General features: G+C 45.1%; 1 protein-coding gene and 1 pseudogene across 1 annotated transcript; one reads left to right on the top strand and one right to left on the bottom strand.

Annotated features, from left to right (window-relative positions):
- LOC129546389 (zinc finger protein 550-like) lies at nucleotides 1-16,527 on the top strand. Its single transcript, XM_055411296.2, has 4 exons — nucleotides 1-220; nucleotides 2,984-3,110; nucleotides 3,881-3,976; nucleotides 10,193-16,527. Exons 1-4 carry the CDS (start codon nucleotides 194-196, stop codon nucleotides 11,188-11,190), a joined length of 1,248 nt encoding a protein of 415 aa, XP_055267271.1. The 5' UTR covers nucleotides 1-193; the 3' UTR covers nucleotides 11,191-16,527.
- A 939-nt stretch (nucleotides 16,528-17,466) lies between these two features.
- LOC129546391 (outer mitochondrial transmembrane helix translocase pseudogene) lies at nucleotides 17,467-18,732 on the bottom strand (annotated as a pseudogene).
- Nucleotides 18,733-20,834: the final 2,102 nt, after the last annotated feature.

Genomic DNA, 20,834 nt, shown 5'->3' on the forward strand with positions numbered 1-20,834 from the left:
TCCTGAGTCGCCCGGGAGGCTTGTTGATGGGGAGATTTTGTCTGTTTTTGGTGACTGTTTCCCGGGGTTTGGGGACGGAGCGGCGAGGATAGGCCCACGTACGCCTCTGTGCGTCCTGGGGGAGGGTCAGCTAAGCCGTCTGGACCCGCCGCTCGCCGGCGTCGTCGCGTGATCCTGCACTCCCGGCGGTGCGATGGCGGCGCTCTTGACCCCGGCGCGGGTGAGTGGACGATGCGCACCCGCTCCGACCCACCCACGTGGCCCGGGCGCACTGCGGTGCTGGACAGCGGTGTCCTGTGGCTCGTCGCCTTGTCCTCTACAGGACACTGTCTCGGAGCCTCAGGAGGGGGTCGCTTGTGCTCCGTGTTGGAGCCCAGGTTAGGGGCTCCGTACGGTGGATCCTATTTCTGTCAGTCACTGGGACACCGTGTAAAAAGGAGAGACGTGCCGTCTAGAATTCCTCCCCCCAAGCCCACACCAGTGTAGTGGAAGGACCCGCAGGGCGGAGCGCAGGCCGCACAGTTCCGAGACCTTTCTGCGTGTTGAGGCCGCGCCCCTTCCCGAGTCTAGGACCTTGAGTAACTTTCAGTGCTGCCCTTGACTTTTTTTTTTTTTTTTTGGCTGAGTCGTGAGGCATGTGAGATCCTAGTTTCTCGAGCAGGGATCGAACTGGTGTCCCCTGAATAGGGGATTATTAACCACTGGCCCGCCAGGATAGTTCCTGTGCTTGGCTTTTATATTACAGTTCCTCCACCTGGGTTTAGGGAACTAGAAAAGGCACATGGGTGACGTATTTCCAAGTGTCCAGCATGGTCCAGGGAGCATCACTCTGCCTCTCTTTTCACGGAATTGCCTCCTGAGCCCACGTTGATGGCAGAGGCACATCCCTGGGGGAATCTGATCCTTGGCTTCCCTGTCCTGTTTCCTCTATACGGGCTGGGGTGGGGAAGAGGCAGCAGTAACCTGCAGCAGTTTGGGGATTGCTGCTCTGCTAGGAGAGAAAAGATGTCAGGAGCAGCTGGGAGCCCAAAAGGCCAAGGAATTTACCTTTAAGTTTCCCGGGTGGCTCTAGAACCAGTCTGCTAGTGCAGGAGATGTAAGAGATGTAGGTTCAATCCCCAGGTCGGGAAGAGCCCTTGGATGAGGGCATGGCAACCCACTCCAGTATTCTGGCCTGGAGAATCCCATGGACAGAAGAGCCTGGTGGGCTACAGTCCACAGGGTCTCACAGAGTCGTGCTAAGCCTGACATAGGACACACACACTTCAGAAGTGACAGTTGGGTTTTGGTTGGTTTACAGCCAGAGTGAGTCCGTTCAAATGGTCAGGTATGATGGTGTACAGGAATGTGGGGTCCCTTTGGACACAAAAACACAAGAGGTCCTGGGTAACTGCATAGCCATTACCCTGAGTGCCCTCATCACAGTCCTGATCACTGTCAGGACTTGTCCTGTTTATTGATTTCCCATCCACTTGGTTCCCTTCTTTACTTTATTTCAGACTCACTCCCATTGGCTCTCCTGAGAGAGGCTTTCCCTGGTGCCCAATTGCAAGCAGACAGTCACCTCCTCAGCTTTCTGGCTCGTTTTTCTTGAGTTTGGAACCTTTTGGTCCCTCTGACATTGTCCTGTTCATTTATTTAGTTGTTCATTTAGCATCTGTTTCCAGCCCTAGAACTTGAGCGCCTGTAGTGCTCTCTGCCAAGACCTGGAATGGTCCGGGCTTATAAAAGGTGCTCAGGAAATGGTGGAATGAATGAGCCTCCCACTCAGGTGCTCTAAATACAGTCTCCTGCACTGTGGCCCACAGGGCTGTACTGGTTCTGCCCTGTGAGTTCCTCTGTGCTTCTCCCCCTTCCATTCTTCCCTTGCTCACTGCACTCATTTCTGCCCGGTGTGCAGCTTTTGCCCTTGCGTTTCCCTTTGTCTGGGGCCCTGATCCCAGATCTCTGCAGGGCTGTCTCTCTCCCCATCCCTGTGCCTCAGTGTCTCCTCTTAGGATAGTCTTTTCCTGACCATTTTCCTTCTGACTGAGGTACCCCTGGCTCCCACCTGCCCATCTTCTGGTAACTCTCTGCTGTCTTTTGCTGGATGGATGTTCAGTTCCCAGTTCTGTTCCTTTTTTTTACCACGCAACATGGCTTGTGGGATCTTAGTTCCGCAACCAATGATCGAACCCTGGACTTTGGCAGTGAAAGCATGGAGTCCTAACCACTGGGCCACCAGGGCATTTCCCTACTTCTGTAACTTAAATCTGAGGTTATGGGAGACTTTCTAGGGCTCCCTGGACCTAGAGCTCTGGCTGAGACAAGGGAGACGATGATGGCCTTTCCCTCGAAGGCTGTGGGGAATTAGTAAATGTCACAGAGGACATGGAGCACTTCCCTGTGCTGGTCCTCCCACATCTGCCCTGTGAATGTGTTATTTTCTCTTTAGTTCTCAGAATCATGGCACGTTGGGAATGAGCGTAGTATTGATGGTGACACTGATGCTTGAAGAAATGATGAGATGTTGTGCCTACGGTCACACTGCCACAGTGTCAGACTTCAGACTCTTCATTTGAACCCCGGATCTCTGGCCCAGAGCAAGGGATCTGCAGTCACTTGAACGTCAGCGTGTGAAGCCCTCAGCCTGGGCAGGCGCTCAGACAGGGTGAGGGCAGCTCAGGTGCTGTCGCTGCTGTGGCCGGTGTTGGAATTACATCTGGAGCATTTTTCCCAGAGCCCTTACCTCTGCCGCCCAGACCTCGTGGAACACCACTGTCTGTGTCATCTCCCGTGGCCTCCTTCACCGGAGGCTTTCCTCTCAGCCACAGTTGCTTTATGTCCCAAGGCTGCCTCTGCTTCCCCCTTGAACCCGGCACAGAACTTGGCCATCGGCAGGCCTCATGGTTCAGGCCTGGGTCTCTGCAGCTTCACCAGCAACAGAGTGACAGGCTTGATCCCACCCAAGTGCGCATCACTGCTGCTGTGCTTGACTCGCCAGGTGCTGGTGACCTTCAGGGATGTGGCCGTGACCTTTACCCGGGAGGAGTGGGGACAGCTTGACCTGGACCAGAGGACCCTGTTCCGGGAGGTGATGCTGGAGACCTGCGGGCTCCTGGTCTCCCTGGGTACGTGCTCAGCTCTTAGACCTGTGCGGCCCCCATCCTCCTCCTGGTGTCCGGCTGATCAGAAGGTCATGGGAGTCACCTTTCCTGCTCCCCACGGGCCCTGCAGTTTGCTGGCCCCTCCTCCTCCTGCCTGATCTGTGTCTGGGATGGAAACAGAACACCAGCACTCATCCCGGCGCCCAGTACCCTTGAGCATCAGTCTGAGGTCCCTGTTTTTGACTCCTCTGCCGGGACACTGACTGACCCAACCTGGTGGGGTCACACGTCCCCACAGCCAGTTAGCAGGGCTGTTCTCTGAAGAGAAGGTGAGTCAGGCAGGCCTTCCATAGCATTTGTCATCACTGTCACCAGGGACTTGAGAACTATTGATGCCTCGATGTGACCCTGAACAATTTTGTTTCTTTTGGTTTGCAGTTGGGCTTAGGCATCCTTGGGTGGTTCTGAAGCACACGGTGACTTAGAGGGATCATCAAAGACATTCCAGAAGGAGGGTCCCCTTCCTAGGGTCCTGTCCTGTGCCCCTGCACGGGGCCGGCTTCCAGTGATGACGTTCAAGGGCACAGGTGTTGTGCAGACAGACAACCCCACCCTCTACAGCAGCCCTGGAGTGGTGTGTGCGTCCTTGGTTCCAGGTCACGAATCAGCACTTACTTACCTTGGGAGTAGCTTCATTCATGGTCTTCCTCTTCCTGTCACAGAGTCCCAGACAGGGTGGAGGGTTTCATTCTTCTCATCAAACACCTGTATCCTGTTTCTTGCTCCATCCGCAGGCCATCCAATTCCCAAACCAGAGCTGATCCACCTGCTGGAGCACGGGCAGAAACTGTGGACAGGAACCAGAGGCCTCCCGCATAGCACCGGCCCAGGTAGGAACTGGTAACTGCTGGCCAGTTGGGCTCACGGCAGCCTTCAGAACGTGCGGGGACTGCACATGGCCGTGACCGCTGAGCTGCCATGTGAAGCCCTTCGTGGGGTCTGGAGGTTTCGCTCGCATTGAGCTTTAGTGTGCATCAGCTGACCAGCTCCGGACCACACCATTGTTTCGAGATCCAGATACCACCTCTTCCTTGTTGTTGTTTTTTTTAAATTTTCTCTATTAAATTGAAGTACAGTTGATTTCCAGTGTTGTGCCAGTTATGCTGTACAGCGAAGTGACTCAGTTATGCACATCTGTATATTCTTTCTTTATAGTCTTTTCCACTGTGGTTTATCCCAGAACATCTGATCTAGTTCCCGGTGCTACAGTAGGGCTGGTTGCTTATCCACCCTATATGTAATAGTTTGCGTCTGCTGATCCCAAACTCCCAGTCCTTCCGCCTCATCACTGCCCTGCTTGGCAACGACAAATCTGTTCTCCACATCTGTGAATCTGTTTCTGTTTCTTAGACAAGTTCTTTTGTGTCGTATAGTTAGATTTCACATATAAGTGATACCATATGGCATTTGGTTTTCTCTGATTTATTTCACTAAAGCATAATATCCTCTAGTTCCATCTGTGTTGCTGCAAATGGCATAACTTCATTCTTTTTATGGCTGAGTAATATTCTGTATGTAAGCACCACATCGTCATCCATTCATCTGTCGATGGACATTTAGGTTGCTTCCGTGTCTTGGCTGTTGTGAACAGTGCTGCTGTGAATCCGGGGTGCGTGTATCTGACAGCCTACAGTGAACAATGTCAGATTCATGCTCTTCAAAGATTTAGCTTTGGGACCAGGGACCAGCCTTGATCACTCAAAAGCTTTTGTGTAGCACAGTTTTATTAAAATGAAAAACGGACAGAGACAGCTTCTGACATAGACATCAGAAGAGGGACGGTGAGTGCCCCACTTGCTAGTCTTAGCAAGAGAGCTATATACTTTTTAAATTGGTTATAACAGTGAATCAAAAGAATGTCTCATTTCATTCAAAATCAGTGGAGCAATCAAAAGCTTTTCAGACAAGCAAAAGTTAGAATTCAGTGCCACCAAACCAGCTTTACAACAAATATTAAAGGGACTTATATAGTAAGAACTACAAGAGAAAAAAAAGATCTGCAAAAGAATGTCTCAACGTTGTAAAGATCTTACTAGACCCACTCCCACAATTTGCATTTTAAGATGACAGGATTAGAACTAACAATAGAAAGATGTTCAGTTCAGTTCAGTCGCTCAATCGTGTCCTACTCTTTGCGACCCCATGAATCACAGCACGCCAGGCTTCCCTGTCCATCACCAACTCCCAGAGTTCACTCAGACTCACATCCATCCAGTTGGTGATGCCATCCAGCCATCTCATTCTCTGTCGTCCCCTTCTCCTCCCGCCCCCAATCCCTCCCAGCATCAGAGTCTTTTCCCGTGGGTCAACTCTTCGCATGAGGTGACTAAAGTATTGGAGTTTCAGGTTTAGCATCAGTCCTTTCAATGAACACCCAGGACTGATCTCCTTTAGAATGGACTTGTTGGATCTCCTTGCAGTCCAAGGGACTCTCGAGAGTCTTCTCCAACACCACAGTTCAAAAGCATCAATTCTTCAGCGATCATCTTTCTTCACAGTACAACTCTCACATCCATACATGACCACTGGAAAAACCATAGCCTTGACTAGATGGACCTTGGTTGGCAAAGTAATGTCTCTGCTTTTTAATATACTATCTAGGTTGGTCATAACTTTGCTTCCAAGGAGTAAGCATCTTTTAATTTCATGGCTGCAATCAGCATCTGCAGTGATTTTGGAGCCCCCAAAAATAAAATCAGCCACTATTTCCACTGTTTCCCCATCTATTTCCCATGAAGTGATGGGACCAGATGTCATGATCTGTGTTTTCTGAATGTTGAGCTTTAAGCCAACTTTTTCACTCTCCTCTTTCACTTTCATCAAGAGGCTTTGGAGTTCCTCATCACTTTCTGCCATAAGGGTGGTGTCATCTGCATATCTGAGGTTATTGATTATTTCTCCTGGCAATCTTGATTCCAACTTGTGCTTCATCGAGCCCAGCATTCCTCCTGATGTAGTCTGCATATAAATTAAATAAGCAGGGTGACAATAGACAGCCTTGACGTACTCCTTTTCCTATTTGGAACCAGTCTGTTGTTCCATGTCCAGTTCTAACTGTTGCTTCCTGACCTGCATATAGGTTTCTCAAGAGGCAGGTCAGGTGGTCTGGTATTCCCATCTCTTTCAGAATTTTCCACAGTTTATTGTGATGCACACAGTCAAAGGCTTTGGCATAGTCAGTAAAGCAGAAATAGATGTTTTTCTGTAACTCTCTTGCTTCTTCGATGATCCAGCAGATGTTGGCAATTTGATCTCTGGTTCCTCTGCCTTTTCTAAAACAAGCTTGAACATCTGGAAGTTCACGGTTCACATATTGCTGAAGCCTGGCTTGGAGAATTTTGAGCATGACTTTACTAGCATGTGAGATGAGTGCGATTGTGAGGTAGTTTGAGCATTCTTTGGCATTGCCTTTCTTTGGGATTGGAATGAAAACTGACCTTTTCCAATCCTGTGGCGACTGTTGAGTTTTCCAAATTTGCTGGCATATTGAGTGCAGCACTTTCACAGCATCATCTTTCAGGATCTTTCAGAAGGATCTTACAACCCATAATATACATTTTAAGATAACAGGATTAGTCAGAAAGTTTTCAAGAAGGAGAAACTGTCCTCAAGCAGAATACATTGTTGTTATATAATTCTTAGTACAGAGTTGAAGCTGAGTTGTTTAGTTGTATTAAAGAAAAAAACAATTTTATGTGACTAAGACTAAGGAATGTAGGAAAAAAAAGTTTGTCCTTTTCTTCTCCTTGAGAACTCCAGACCCTATCTCCTCCTCGGGGACCCCAGAGTTCTTATCAGCCTACCTAGAAATTGACTCTCTCATGTCTTTTCAAATTAGAGTTTTGCCTGGATATATGCCCAGGAGTGGGATTTCAGCTTCACTTTTTAATATAAACCGAAGCACCCTTTACCCCACCTAAAAGGTAGACTATTCCCAGGACCGTGGCAGGTCCCCGGCCCCGTCCTTGTCAGTCGTTGCTCCTAGAACGGCCCCGCTGTCGACACTGTCATCGTGGACAGATTTTCTCTTTCTTTCTGAGGATGGGCGTGGTGCCTTGAATAGCAGTTTCAGTTCTCGAGGCTGGGTGTCACCACGGGTGGTTTCTTCTGAGGCCTCTTTCTTTGGCATGTGGAACAAGATGGCTTGTCCTGGATGGTGGAGTTGCTGTCATCCTGACTGCCCTCTAAAGCAGTGAGGATACTGACATTAGACTGCTTCAGAGAATCAGAGCCAAAAGAGATATGTGTCCATTGAGATCTATTCTATTGAGCTGGCTTCGTATGATTGTGAGAGCTAAGAGATTTTGAAATCTTCAGGGCAGGCCAGCAAGCTGGGAGAGTAGATGCTTGCTGCCTTGAGTCTAGAGGCAGAATTCCTTCCCTTCTAGGGCATCTCAGTCTTTTCTCTCTCTTTTTTTTTTTAAGTTATGTGTTTTTAATTGGAGGATAATTGCTTTACAATGTTATGTTGGTTTCCGCCATACATTAACATGTATCAGCCATTGGAATACATACGTCTCCTTCCTCTTGGCCTTCCCTCCCACCTCCCACCCCTGTCTTTGCTCTTAAGGCTACTAGTTGATTGAATTTGGCCCAGCATATGAAGGGGAACCTGCTTTTCTAAAAGTCTGAGAATTTTACTGTCATTAGTACCTAAAAAGTGCCTTCACAGCAGCATGCCGAATGGTATTTGGACAAAGAGCTCGACACAACCACCAAGCCAACTTGATGCCCAAAATTAACCGCCATAAGTGCTCACACGGCGCCGAGAACTGTGCCAGGAGCTTTGCAGGCATTTTCTCATTTAACCTTCATGACAGCTGGAGAAACAGTCTTCTCAGCTCTCGGTGAGGAAATTATGACTTAGAGAAGAGAGATAGAACTTCCCTGGCAGGCCAGTGGTGAGGCCTGCATGCTTCCACTGCAGGGGCCAGGGTTTGATCCCTGGTCAGGGAACTAAGATCCCACAAACCACGCCTGGAACTGAGGCATTCTGACTCCAGAGCCCTTCCTGCTGACACCACATTAACACCCCTCAGCAATGGAAACTTGTTTCCTAGCGTTTGGCCTGGTGTGTCCCTCTGCCCCTTCTCTTCTGAGATTTTCACTGTCTGCTTCCTGTCGCCACCCCTGTGGTATTGCCTTCACCAGGCTTCTCATGCTGTTTTCTTTTTCTAACTCTTTTTTTCCTTTTTGTCCACATCACAAAGGCTTGCAGGATCTCCAGAGATTGAACCCAGTCCTTAGCAGTGAGAACATGGAGTGGTAATCACTGGACCGCCAGGGAATTCTTTCTCTTTGTTTAGGCACTGTTTTCAGTGTTTTGTGTATCAACCACTTGTTTTAGTTTTCATTAACTCGATAAGTCATGTCTAACTCTTTGTAACCCCATGGACTGTAGCCCGCTGGGCTCCTCTGTCCATGGGATCCTCCAGGCAAGAGTACTGGAGTGGGTTTCCATTTCCTTCTCCAGGGGATCTTCCCAACCCAGGGATCGAACCCATTTCTCTTGCATTGGAAGATGGATTCTTTACCACTGAGCCACCAGGGAAGCATCAACCACTTAGATAACACTTATTACCTCCCAGGTCATCTTCTGGGCACCTTTTTTAAAAAATTGGAGTAGAGTTGATTTACACTGTTGTGTTAAGTTTCATGTGTACAGCAAAGTGATTCAGTTATACACACGTATATATATTCTTTTTCAGATTCTTTTCCTGTATCGGTTATTGCAAGATATTGAGTATAATCCCTGTGTTATACAAGAGGTCTTTTGTCGTTTATCTGTTTCATATATAATAGTGTGTATCAAGTAATCCCAAACTCCTATTTATCTTTCCCTCCTCACCCTTTCCCCTTTGGTAACCATAAGTTTGTTTTCTGTCTGTGGGTCTGTTTCTGTTTTGTAAATAAGTTGAATTTGTATCTTTTTGCATTTTTTTAGGTTCCACATATAAGTGATATGATATTTATTTTTCTCTGTCTGACTTACTTCACTTAGTATGATCATCTTTTGGTTCATCCATGTTGCTGTAAACACTTTTATTCTTTATTATGACTGAGTAACATTCCATTTTGCAAAGCGTTGACTCACTGGAAAAGACTCTGATGCTGGGAAAGGTTGGGGGCAGGAGGAGAAGGGGACAACAGAGAATGAGATGGCTGGATGGCATCACCGACTCGATGGACATGAGTTTGAGTGAACTCCGGGAGTTGGTGATGGACAGGGAGGCCTGGCATGCTATGGTTCATGGGGTCTCAAAGAGTTGGACATGACTGAGCGACTGAACTGAACTGAACGGAACATTCCATTTTCTTATAATTCTTAAGCAGTCTGCAGGGTTGAATCTACTCACGCTTACTCTTCTATTTCAGCCGAGTACCCCATCCTTCCTTCTTTCTGGCAACTCCAGTGTCTGCATTAGGACCCAGCTTATGGGCTTCCCAGGTGGCACAGTGGTAAAGAATCTGCCTGCCAATATAGGAGACACGGGAGTTGTAGGTTCGATCCCTGAGCCAGGAAGATCCCCTGGAGAAGGAAATGGCAACTCACTTCAGTATTCTTGCCTGGGAAATCCCATGGACAGAGGAGCCTGTTGCGCTATAGTCCATGGGGGTCATAAAGAGTCAGCCATGACCAAGCACACGTGCGTGCGTGTGCGCGCACACACACACACACGGCACATCTCAGGGAAGATGGGCTATTTCTTCCCAGTGTTGCAAGGTGGCACATTCCTGCACTCTCACAGAACCAAGGCATCAGTCCTCAGGGCAAATGCTCTCCAGACAGTATTACTGAAACTGTCCTCCCTCCCCTGCTCCAGGTCCTCTGTCTTCTGGCCCAGCTTGCCCTTGGATCATCCCTTTCATGCTGTCAGGGTACAAGGATCATACAAAGTAACTGGAAGTCTAGCTTATGTTGGTGTAAAGCCACAGCACGTGTCAGAGGTGCTGCTCTCATGCTCGTTTGTCCACTGAAGTGTTGCTTTGGTTCCTTCCCTTTTGCATCACTAAAAATCCCCCTTCATGTATTGGCTTCTTTCCAGGTGACGGACCAAAATGTCAGACCAGAGAGCCAAGCAATTCTCAGCCAGTTTTATCTGAGGAAGCCTTGCTCCAGGGAAGCCTGACTCTGGGATCTTCCTGGGACTCCAGGTTGGGGCGAGCTGGCGCACCACAAGGGCTCTTGGAAATGTGGAGAGGGCCAGAGATGGACGCTGGCAAGGAGGCCCATCCTGGGAAGACGAGCCTTGAGGATGACGGTTTAGAGGCAGGTGATGGTCTGCACTCAGGGGCTTTCCAGGAGAGAGTCTCTCGGGGGAATGTTCTCCACGAACGTGACCCACAGCGACCTGGAAAAGGCTTCCCCATTCATCACCTCTACAAGTGCAAGCAGTGCGGGAAGGCTTTCAGTAGGAAGTGGTACCTCGTGCGCCACCAGCGGATTCACACAGGCATGAAGCCCTACGAGTGCAACGCGTGTGGGAAAGCCTTCAGCCAGAGCTCCACGCTGATCCGCCACTACCTCATCCACACCGGGGAGAAGCCGTACAAGTGCGCCGAGTGCGGCAAGGCCTTCAAGCGCAGGTCCTACCTCCTGCAGCACCAGCCAGTGCACACCGGGGAGAAGCCGTACGAGTGCAGCCAGTGTCGCAAGGCCTTCACCCACCGCTCCACCTTCATCCGCCACCATCGGACCCACTCCGGTGAAAAACCCTTCGAATGCAAGGAGTGTGAGAAGTCGTTCAGCAACCGAGCGCACCTCATCCAGCACTACGTCATCCACACCGGGGAGAAGCCCTACGAGTGCGCCGAGTGCGCCAAGGCCTTCCGCTGCTGCTCGGAGCTGCTGCAGCACCAGCGGGTCCACACCGGCGAGAAGCCCTACGCCTGCACCCAGTGCGGGAAGGCCTTCCACCGGAGCACCTACCTCCTGCAGCACTCGGTCATCCATACCGCGGAGACGCCATTTAAGTGCTCCCAGTGCAGCAAGGCCTTCAAGCGCAGGTCCCACCTCCTGCAGCACCAGCGGGTTCACACTTGAGAAGGCAGCCTTCACCCACTGCTCGCCCTTGGTCTTCAAGGAGGAGATCCAGGCTGGAGGGGAAAAGTTCTTCCCAGCAAAGAACGCTGGAGAAGGCTTTTTTGGTCCCCTCTTCAAACCCACAGGTGGTCATATGGGAGAGACGCCTGTGAATGCAGTAAATATCCGGAGCCTTCAACCCCCCATCATGGGAGGATTCAGGCTGTAGAGAGACTCAGTGAGAAGCCTCTTCACCCGTGGGTCCACCTCTGTCAACGTCAGAGCACACACTGGGAAGAGACAGCCTGCAGATAACCTGAGCTAGAAGAGACGGGTCTTGCTGCCACCTGAGATGGTGTAGTGAAGAGGAGCCACGTGATTATCGTCTTGAGAAAACCTTTTGTGTCAGGTCATCCACCCATTGTCACGCTAGAGCCACATCAGAACCTCACGGAGCTCGGGCTTTTCCTCTGAGGAAGCATAGAGGGGACAAACTCAGGGGCGTTTTCACTTACAGCAGCCTCTGGCCCCGGGGCTCCCTTGGGTTTGCACTTAAGAGGCCATCTCAGCATTATGTTTAAAAGGAAGATAACAAGGGAAGTCCCATGTGGTCCAGGAGTTAGGATTCTGTGCTCTCACTGCTCAGGGCCTGGGTTCCATCCCTGGTCAGGGAACTAAGATCCTGCAAGCCCCACAGTGCGGCGAAAAAGAAAAATAGCAAGGAGGTGGAGGGGATGAAGAGGAAGACTATAAACATGAAAAGTGAAAGTGTTCGTCACTTAGTCATGTCAGACTCTTTGTGACCTCATGGACTGTAGCCCGCCAGGCTTCTCTGTCCATAGAATTCTCCAGACAAGAATACTGGAGTAGATAGCCATTCCCTTCTCCAGGGGATCTTCCTGACCCAGGGATTGAACCCAGATCTCCTGCACTGCAGGCAGATTCTTTCCCATCTGAGCCACTAGGGAAGCACAAACAAACAACGAAAGTGCTTTTGCAAGCTCTTTCAGACTTCCCTGCCAAGACTGCTGCTGTTTTGGATCAGTGCTATTTTTGAGGGGCAGTATTGGAAAGAGAAAAAGGTTGCAGCCCTTTATTTTTATATGTTCACTGCTGTCCCCAGCCATTAGGCACTTAATTATTTATGAGAAATATGAAGGCTTGAGTCATGAACTACTTCAACTAATAAGAAATTGGAATACTAAAAATAACATTACACAGTGTTTATATTATATATTTAAGGAGAGAATGGTCCACATAAGGATCACCACTTTAAATCTGCATCCCAAAGACTGTTGAATTTTTTTTTTAATAAGTAAACTTGTCTGGCTTTAAACGCCCAATACTCTCTCTTCTTCTGTTTTTAAGTTTAAAAAGAAGTATGTTTATTAACATATGCACACATTTTGCAAAAATAGCAACAGTTAGGATATTTAGGGAAATTCACTCCAAAATTCAACAAACCTCAGTAAAAAGAAGTTGCATGCAAATCAATTACTCAAGGCTATTAATTGACTGCATTTTCAGTCTTCAACAGGGTATTTTTAAAGATGTTTAGCAATGTGGAAGATAAATCGGTCCACATCACTTAGGGGCTTTATTTTTATTGGAATATAGTTGATTTTCAGTGTTGTATTTCAGATGTACAGCAAAGTGATTTAGTTATACATACATTCATTCTTTTTCAGATTATTTTTCCTTGCAGGTTATTACAAAATATTGAGTATAGCTCCTTGTTCTGTACAGTAGGTCGTTCTTGGTTATCTATTTTATATATAGTAGTTTGTGTATCTTAGTCCTAATCTCCCAATTTATCTTCCCTCCCCCAACTCTTTTTAAAAAAATTATTTATTTATTTATTTTTGATTGGAGGATAATTGCTTTACAATATTGTGTTTGTTTCTTCCGTGCATCAACATGAATTAGCCATAGGTATACATATGTCCCCTCCCTCTTGAACGTCTTTCCCACTCCTACCTCATTGCTCTTTCTTGATTCCATTCTTAGGTGGATTTTTTCTTAATCATTCATTTTTCACTTAGTTGCCTGAATCACTGTTCTGGGCACTTGAAAGGCATCATTGAACAAAAAAGTTGAAAAAAGAAAAAAAATCTTGCCCTGCAGAGTTAACATAAACAGCATAATAAATAAACTGTATAAAAAAACTAGATGATCATAAGTATTACTGAAGGGAAAAACTGGAGCACGGTAAGTTGAATCATACACACCAAGCTATGAGGGGATAAGGACAGGTCATAAGTGTAAATCAAATAAAGTTGGGACATCTTCAAGAAGGTAACTTATACAAAGATTTGGAAGAGAAGGCACAGGCTCTGTGGGTATCAGGAGAAATTCTCTCCACATTGAGGGAATGTCTAGTTTAAGGGCTTTATGGCTGGAGTATATCCTGGAACGTTTGAGGCATATCAAGGAGGTCATGGAGCTGAATCAAGTGATGAAGAGGGAATAACAGGAGATTATTTCAGAGAGGATTGGGGTTCTGTTTGCAGGCAAACACTGCATGATACTATGAGGGTCTTGGCTTTGACTCTAAATGAAGTGGGGAGACATTGCAGGATTTGAAACAGAAATGGCTTCATCCACAAAGTCTTTGAAGGGCCACACTCGCTGATGTATTAAATGTGGTTTGTCGGCGTGTTCATTTTCTTTATTGTCTCTTGACATCAAGGTGATCGTCCTGTACAGGTGTGGCCTTCTGAGGTGAGTACTAGTGTTTTCCTCTTTCTGCTGTTTCAAGCTCTCTTATCCTGAGGAGAGGACTGGACATTTCCAAGTCCCCCGTCTGCAGCTTTCTAGGGAAAGAGTGAAAAAGTTAGTCTCTCCGTCATGTCTGACTCTTTGCAAGCCCATGGACTGTAGTCCACCAGGCTCCTCTGTCCATGGGATTCTCCAGGCAAGAATACTGAAGTGGGTAGCCATTCCCTTCTCTGGGGGATCTTCCTGACCCAGGGATCAAATCCAGGTCTCCTGCACTGCAGTCAGATTCTATACCATCTGAGCCATTCAGTAAAAACACATCTGAGTTAAGATGACTATAAAGGGGAAGGAGTCTCCTTGTCCAGGCTTGTTTGTGTGAAGTTTTTGTTTTGTTTTTTTAATAGAATACAGTGCCAGGGATGTTAGGTGAGTCCAGATGTAAACATATAGGTATGTTTATGTGGGTTTCACAGTTGTAACTGTGGACTTACTCCTTTGCTCTGACATTGGATGTGAGTGCTTAAAATTTGTCCTGAAGTTTTTTTTTAATCAGTACTAACTTAAAAAATGAGCCGTACGAGGACTTCCCTGGTGGTCCAGTGGTTAAGGTTCTGTGCTTCCACTGCAGGGGGCACAGACAACTTCCAACATCTGTAGACTCTTCACACTAGGACTGAGCTGGATGGTAACATTCTAGTGCATGTTTCAAGGTGAGAGAAGACAGTTTATTTCTTCCTTTCTAATGCACATATGTGTATATATATATATATGTATTCTCGTATAGAATTAAGTAGTTCACATGGAGTACTGCTGAAGGACAAAAGATACCAATTATATTTCTTTAGTCTCTGATCTTAGGAGAAATATAACATCATATATATGAAGATCCCCTGGAGAAGGAAATGGTAACCCACTCCAGTATTCTTGCCTGGAGAATCCCATGGACGGAGAAGCCTGGTAGGCTACAGTCCACGGGGTCACAAAGAGTCGGATATGACTGAGCGACTGAATGGAACGGAATGGAAGGAAATCCATTCTAAACTTTGCTTTAAAAAAATGGGTGAATTAGCATCAAATTATGCTTTATGCATCTTTTGAATTGATATGATATTTTTGTGTTTTTAAATTTTTCATATAGCTTCAAACTTACAGAGAAGTTGCAGGAATAGCAAAAGACATTCTTGCATAAATTTTACCCAGGTTAAACAATTGTCTGTTTTGCACTTTTTTCTTGATCATTGTCTCCATATACATACTATTGTGTATTTCTGAGCAATTTGAGTTTAATTTGGAAGTATTTTGCCTCTGTACAAGTGAATACTTCAATGTATGTTATACCTAAGAGCACATTTTATGTTAGAGTAGTATCATAATCAGGAAGTTCAATACTGGTAAAATACTAATAAAATTTTGGGGGGCCATGTTACATGGCTTGTAGGATCCTAGTTACCCAACCAGGGCTCAAACCTGTACCCCCTGCAGTGGAGTCACAGAGTCCTAACCACTGGACCACCAGGGACTTAGAATACTATTCTGTTCTGTTCTGTTCAGTCGCACAGTCATGTCCGACTCTCTGCGACCCCGTGGACTGTAGCCTACCAGGCTTCTCCATCCATGGGATTCTCCAGGCAAGAATACTAGAGTGGGTTACCATTTCCTTCTCCAGGGGATCTTCCCGACCCAGGGATTGAACCCGGGTCTCCCACATTGGAGGCAGACGCGTTAACCTCTGAGCCACCAGGGAAGCCCTTATAGTAATAGAATACTATTATTTAATCCATAGTCCATATTCAAATGTTGTCATTCATCCCAATATTTTCCCTTGGCCTTTTTCCTGGTCTGTGCCCAAATTCAGAATTGCATGTTACGTTTAGTTATCATTTACCCTCTGCACTCCTTTAATGAAAGTTCATCAGTGTTTCATTGAGTTCCTTAGACTCGACTATCTGGACAAATATAGGTCATTTATTTTGTAAAATTTCTTTTTATTTTTCTGATATTCCCTAATGATTGTATTTCACCTCTGTATTATTTAACAGAAACCACAGGAGTGATATTTTATATTTCACAATATTTCTTATCAGGAGGCATGTGGTATCCATGCTTCTCAATGTTTATATTCATTTTAGGCACTTATTTAAGTTTGTGTTCTTGACTTTAGAATTACTATTTTCCTTTCCAATAAATATTCAGAAGATATTTTGAAACTGTGTAAATATACTGATCCATATCAATATTTCATCCCTTAGTTTTAACCACCACTGATGATTTTCAAATTCCATCAATTTTCTTATTTATTTATTTGTGGTCTTAGTTGTGGCATGCAGCATATGGAATCTAGTTCCTTGACTAGGGATTGAACCCAGACACCCTGCATTGGAAGTGCAGATTATTAGCCACTGGATCACCAGGGAAGTCTTCCTTCAATTTTCCATATTAGTTGGCATTCTACTTTGAAATTCAGCTTCCCAAGTGAGTTCTCCATTAATCAATATCAGTGGATTTTTAAATATTTAAGTCATTATTAAGCAGGTTAAAGTCCAGTACTGTCATTTGTTTTTTTTTTAAGAGGGACCTCTTTATTGTATATTTATAAAATAATAGTATAATTGTTATTAAAAATGGAGATGAAATATTTTATTTTTGGTATCTTGTGTTTTGCATCAATTTTTCAATCACCTTCACAATTTTTCAAAACTTGAACCTCTGCCCCACCCACCATTCAAAGAACAAATGATGAACAAACTATCCAATGGGTTCTTGTGAGAGACTTATTATCAAAGGAATTAATTAATAACTCATAAATAACAACAACCCACGGTTGAAAACCCACGGTTACAACAGAACTGTTACATTAAACGAAGAAAGGAAAGGTTGGCGCTGAGGTTTTTCAAAGCCATTCTTTTGCGAGGCTTTCAGCCCACCTTTACATATATCGGTAAAAAAAAGTCTTTACTCAGCATGCTTGCAGCAAGAGGTGAAACAGGTTTGATCACACAACTGCCTGACAACCATTCAGTGCTGATCACTGAACAAGCATTTTTATTTAATTATCCCGACAACCATAATTGAGCCACATCTAAGTTTCTGATGTCACTAACTTCAACTATTCAACTCCAGAGAAACACTCAACTTAGAAAAAACCTGAAATAACTGACAACTAGAAATGGCTGAATCATTGTACATTTTAGACACAACCATTAATCTTAGTCTTGCTATATGCTATTTGGTACTTTTTGATTCAGTAGTTGAGATAAAAAAAAGTTTCTATATTCAAACCTATCTACAGAATGTCAATATAAAATGTGTGAATATATACATTTAATAGACACACACACTGTCTCTCACATATCTAGAAACCAGCACTTAACCACATCTCCAATTCTCACTAATGACTCAGTAAATCATTTGTTACCTTAAGACCAGCTTAGACGCTATAAGGCTGCAACATATGGCTAAAGAGGTCAAACACAAGCACCCACAGTCAGGCTGATTAAATTGTTCCTCCTCATGATTTTTCACACGTAGTAATACCATTTATATAACAACTATGTCTCGATAACTTAGAATTCAGAGTATAAAACCAGTGTCATGAACATAAAACTCTCTCAGTGTTGAAAGAACACTCCTCCTCCAGTTATTTCCGCTAATGATAAGAGGGCACACCAAACTAGATCATGTTGAACTGTACAAACGATGTTTACTCTTAATCTAAACAAACATGTGTTAAAACATTCTGAAATGCTGCATCCTTTGACTTCATCTTTTCAATTGCCCGATGCAGGTCCTGTTGTTGCACAGGTCGAATTTCATCTTCATCATGGCTTTCTTCCGATGTAGAATTAACATATTCTCTGACACAGAGGAGGGCAGCATCTCAACACATTTCTTTTAGGTCACTGCCGGAAAATCCATCAGTTTCCTGGGCAACTTCGAGCAGGTCCACATGCCTATCCACATTTTCATTTTTCAAGATGAGTTTCAGGATTGCTTCTCTTTGTTTCAGAGCAGGCTGGTTGATAGGGAATCTCGTGGGCATTCTCCTCATTATAGCTGAATCCAGATCCTGAGGATGATTAGCTCCCATCACTATGACCTGGCAGCTATGATCAGTATCCAATCCATCCCAGAGACTCATAAACTGAGCTTTCATCATGGCTGTAGCTTCATGGTCAGAACTGGAACGGTTTCGTAGAAAGGAGTCTATTTCATCTATAAAGATGATGGAAGGCTGTAGCTTTATGGCAAGGGAGAAAACAGCAGCAGCCAGTTTCTGAGATTCTCCATACCACTTATCCGTCAGTGTTAAAGGCTGACGACAGCCTGCTTCTTTGGCTGTGGCCTTGTCAATCAACGTTTTACCACAGCCTGGAGGCCCATAGAGAAGCACACCTTTTGGAGGCTGTAGAAGCCTGAAATTTTTAAACAAATGCTTCTTTTTGATTGGTAAGATGACTGTGTCTTTCAGATCTGTAATGACATCATCCAAACCTGCTATATCACTCCAAGTAACATGCATGTTAAGAGGGTCTACTAGATGAGCAGCAATACTCATTTCATATTCTGAAAGCTTCACATTTTTCACACCAATTTGTTTAATTAATTTTTCTGCCTGTTTCTGGGCTTCTACTTTTTGCTTTCTGGTTGGATCAATTGCATCTACCATCCATTTAATTGTAAAATATGTTGCTGCACCAAATATTGTCAAAGGGAAAATTAAACCAACAACTTCATTCCGACTCAAGGGACGAGAAAAGGTTTCAGCATGTACCATCTTGATTGTTAACCTGCTGGGTTGAAACAGCGGCCGCAGGAGCCCTTCCCAGCCTCACACAGGAAGGAAACGCCACCTGGGAAAGCTGTCATTTGTTTTGAAACTCAAAATTTCCCAGATTTATGTCCATTGGGGTTTCCTTCATGCTGGCTGGTTTGTCCCATTTTCATGTCCATATCGTATTTTGTGCACTTAGCTGTGGTACAAAAGATATTAACGGTTTTATCCTGCAAATTTCCTTTCCCCGCAAGGAATCTATTTGTGTAGATTTATATGGTCTGAGTTTTGAGACTTAAGTTTTACATTCCATTCTTGAAATTTTTCCTTCTTTGCTTTTTTTATGCTTTTGAGAGGTGTAGCAATGCTACTTAGAAATATCTGACATGTTTTCTGATTGACACACGGGTTTATGCAGTGCATATATCAATAGAAGTTTTTGCACAGAGGAACAAAGGTAACTGTAGTGAAAGTCGCCTCTGACTCTTTGAGACCCCATGGACTATACAGTCCCTGAAATTCTCCAGGCCAGAATACTGGAATGGGTAGCCATTCCCTTCGCCAGGGGATCTTTCTAACCCAAAGATCGAACCCAGGTCTCCCACATTGCGGATGGATTCTTTACTAGCTGAGCCACAAGGGAAGCCTAAGAATACTGGAGTAGGTAGACTATCCCTTCTCCAGGGGATCTTCCCGACCCAGGAATCAAACCGGGGTCTCCGCATTGCAGGCGGATTCTTTACCACCTGAGCTATGTAGTACCAAATGCTTTTGCAAAATAATTTTAATAGATAACCTAATGAAGGTTTATGATATTTATTAATTTCTCTAGTGTTACTGACATTAGATAATGTCAGACTTAACTTAGGTCTCATCAGTCTGATTGGTTGCCTTTTCCTTTTCCTAATGAAAAATAAAATAACTTTTTTAAAATGTTTACGCATTTTGTAATTCTGATCTCAAGTTGCATACAAGAATTTTGCTTTTTGAAGATTTTCAGTCTTCTCCTAAATTTGTAGTACTTATTGAATTTACTTATTATTTATATATTAACTTTAAAAATTTATAGATAGCTCAGTATCCTAAGTGTTTTCTTGTTTCAAAATTTTTGTTTTTTTTAAAAGCCTGCTATTTTTGTATAGTTTGTGTATATACTGTGAAAACATTTATATTTGCTTTGAAAACTCCTGTAAGGCATGACAAATCAGTAATGTTCGGAAATGTGAAATAAAGTGGAGTCATTTATGTCAAGGGGTTTTTAACCTGGAGTTAGGAGGCTTTTTTTTTTTTTTTAAGTTCTACCAGTTTATTGCTACCAATCCATCTCCCTCCACCCTCATGCATGTGTTCTCAGTCATGTAACCCCATGAACTGCAGCCTGCCAGGCTCCTCTGTCCATGGACTTTTCCAGGCAAGAATACTGGAGTGGGTTGCCATTTCCTTCTCCATCAGTTCAGTTCAGTTCAGTCGCTCAGTCGTGTCCGACTCTCCGCGACCCCATGAATCACAGCACGCCAGGCCTCCCTGTCCATCACCAACTCCCGGAGTACACTCAAACTCATGTCCACAGAGTCGGTGATGCCATCCAGCCATCTCATTCTCCGTCGTCCCCTTCTCCTCCCGCCCCCAACCTTTCCCTGCATCAGAGTCTTTTCCAGTGAGTCAACTCGTCGCATGAGGTGGCCAAAGTATTGCAGTTTCAGCTTTAGCATCAGTCCCTCCAATGAACATCCAGGATTGATCTCCTTTAGAATGGACTGGTTGGATCTCCTTGCAGTCCAAGGGACTCTCAAGAGTCTTCTCCAACACCACAGTTCAAAAGCATCGATTCTTCGGCGATCAGCTTTCTTCACAGTCCAACTCTCACATCCATACATGACCACGGGAAAAACCATTGCCTTGACTAGACGGACCTTGGTTGGCAAAGTAATGTCTCTGCTTTTTAATATACTATCAAGGTTGGTCATAACTTTCCTTCCAAGGAGCAAGCGTCTTTTAATTTCATGGCTGCAATCAGCATCTGCAGTGATTTTGGAGCCCCCCAAAATAAAGTCTGACACTGTTTCCACTGTTTTTCCATCTATTTCCCATGAAGTGATGGGACCAGATGCCATGATCTTTGCTTTCTGAATGTTGAGCTTCAAGCCAACCTTTTCACTCTCCTCTTTCACTTTCA

Source organism: Moschus berezovskii, chromosome 22, assembly GCF_049115385.1.
Source record: "Moschus berezovskii isolate FMDL1 chromosome 22, NW_MosBer_1.0, whole genome shotgun sequence".
NCBI lineage: Eukaryota > Metazoa > Chordata > Mammalia > Artiodactyla > Moschidae > Moschus > Moschus berezovskii.

Excerpts from the sequence above, each read along its gene's own strand:
- LOC129546389 (XM_055411296.2), top strand. The coding sequence starts at position 194 with ATGGCGGCGCTCTTGACCCCGGCGCGG. Across the intron at positions 3,111-3,880 it reads CGGGCTCCTGGTCTCCCTGG|GCCATCCAATTCCCAAACCA; the intron begins GTACGTGCTCAG and ends CTCCATCCGCAG. Across the intron at positions 3,977-10,192 it reads CCCGCATAGCACCGGCCCAG|GTGACGGACCAAAATGTCAG; the intron begins GTAGGAACTGGT and ends GCTTCTTTCCAG.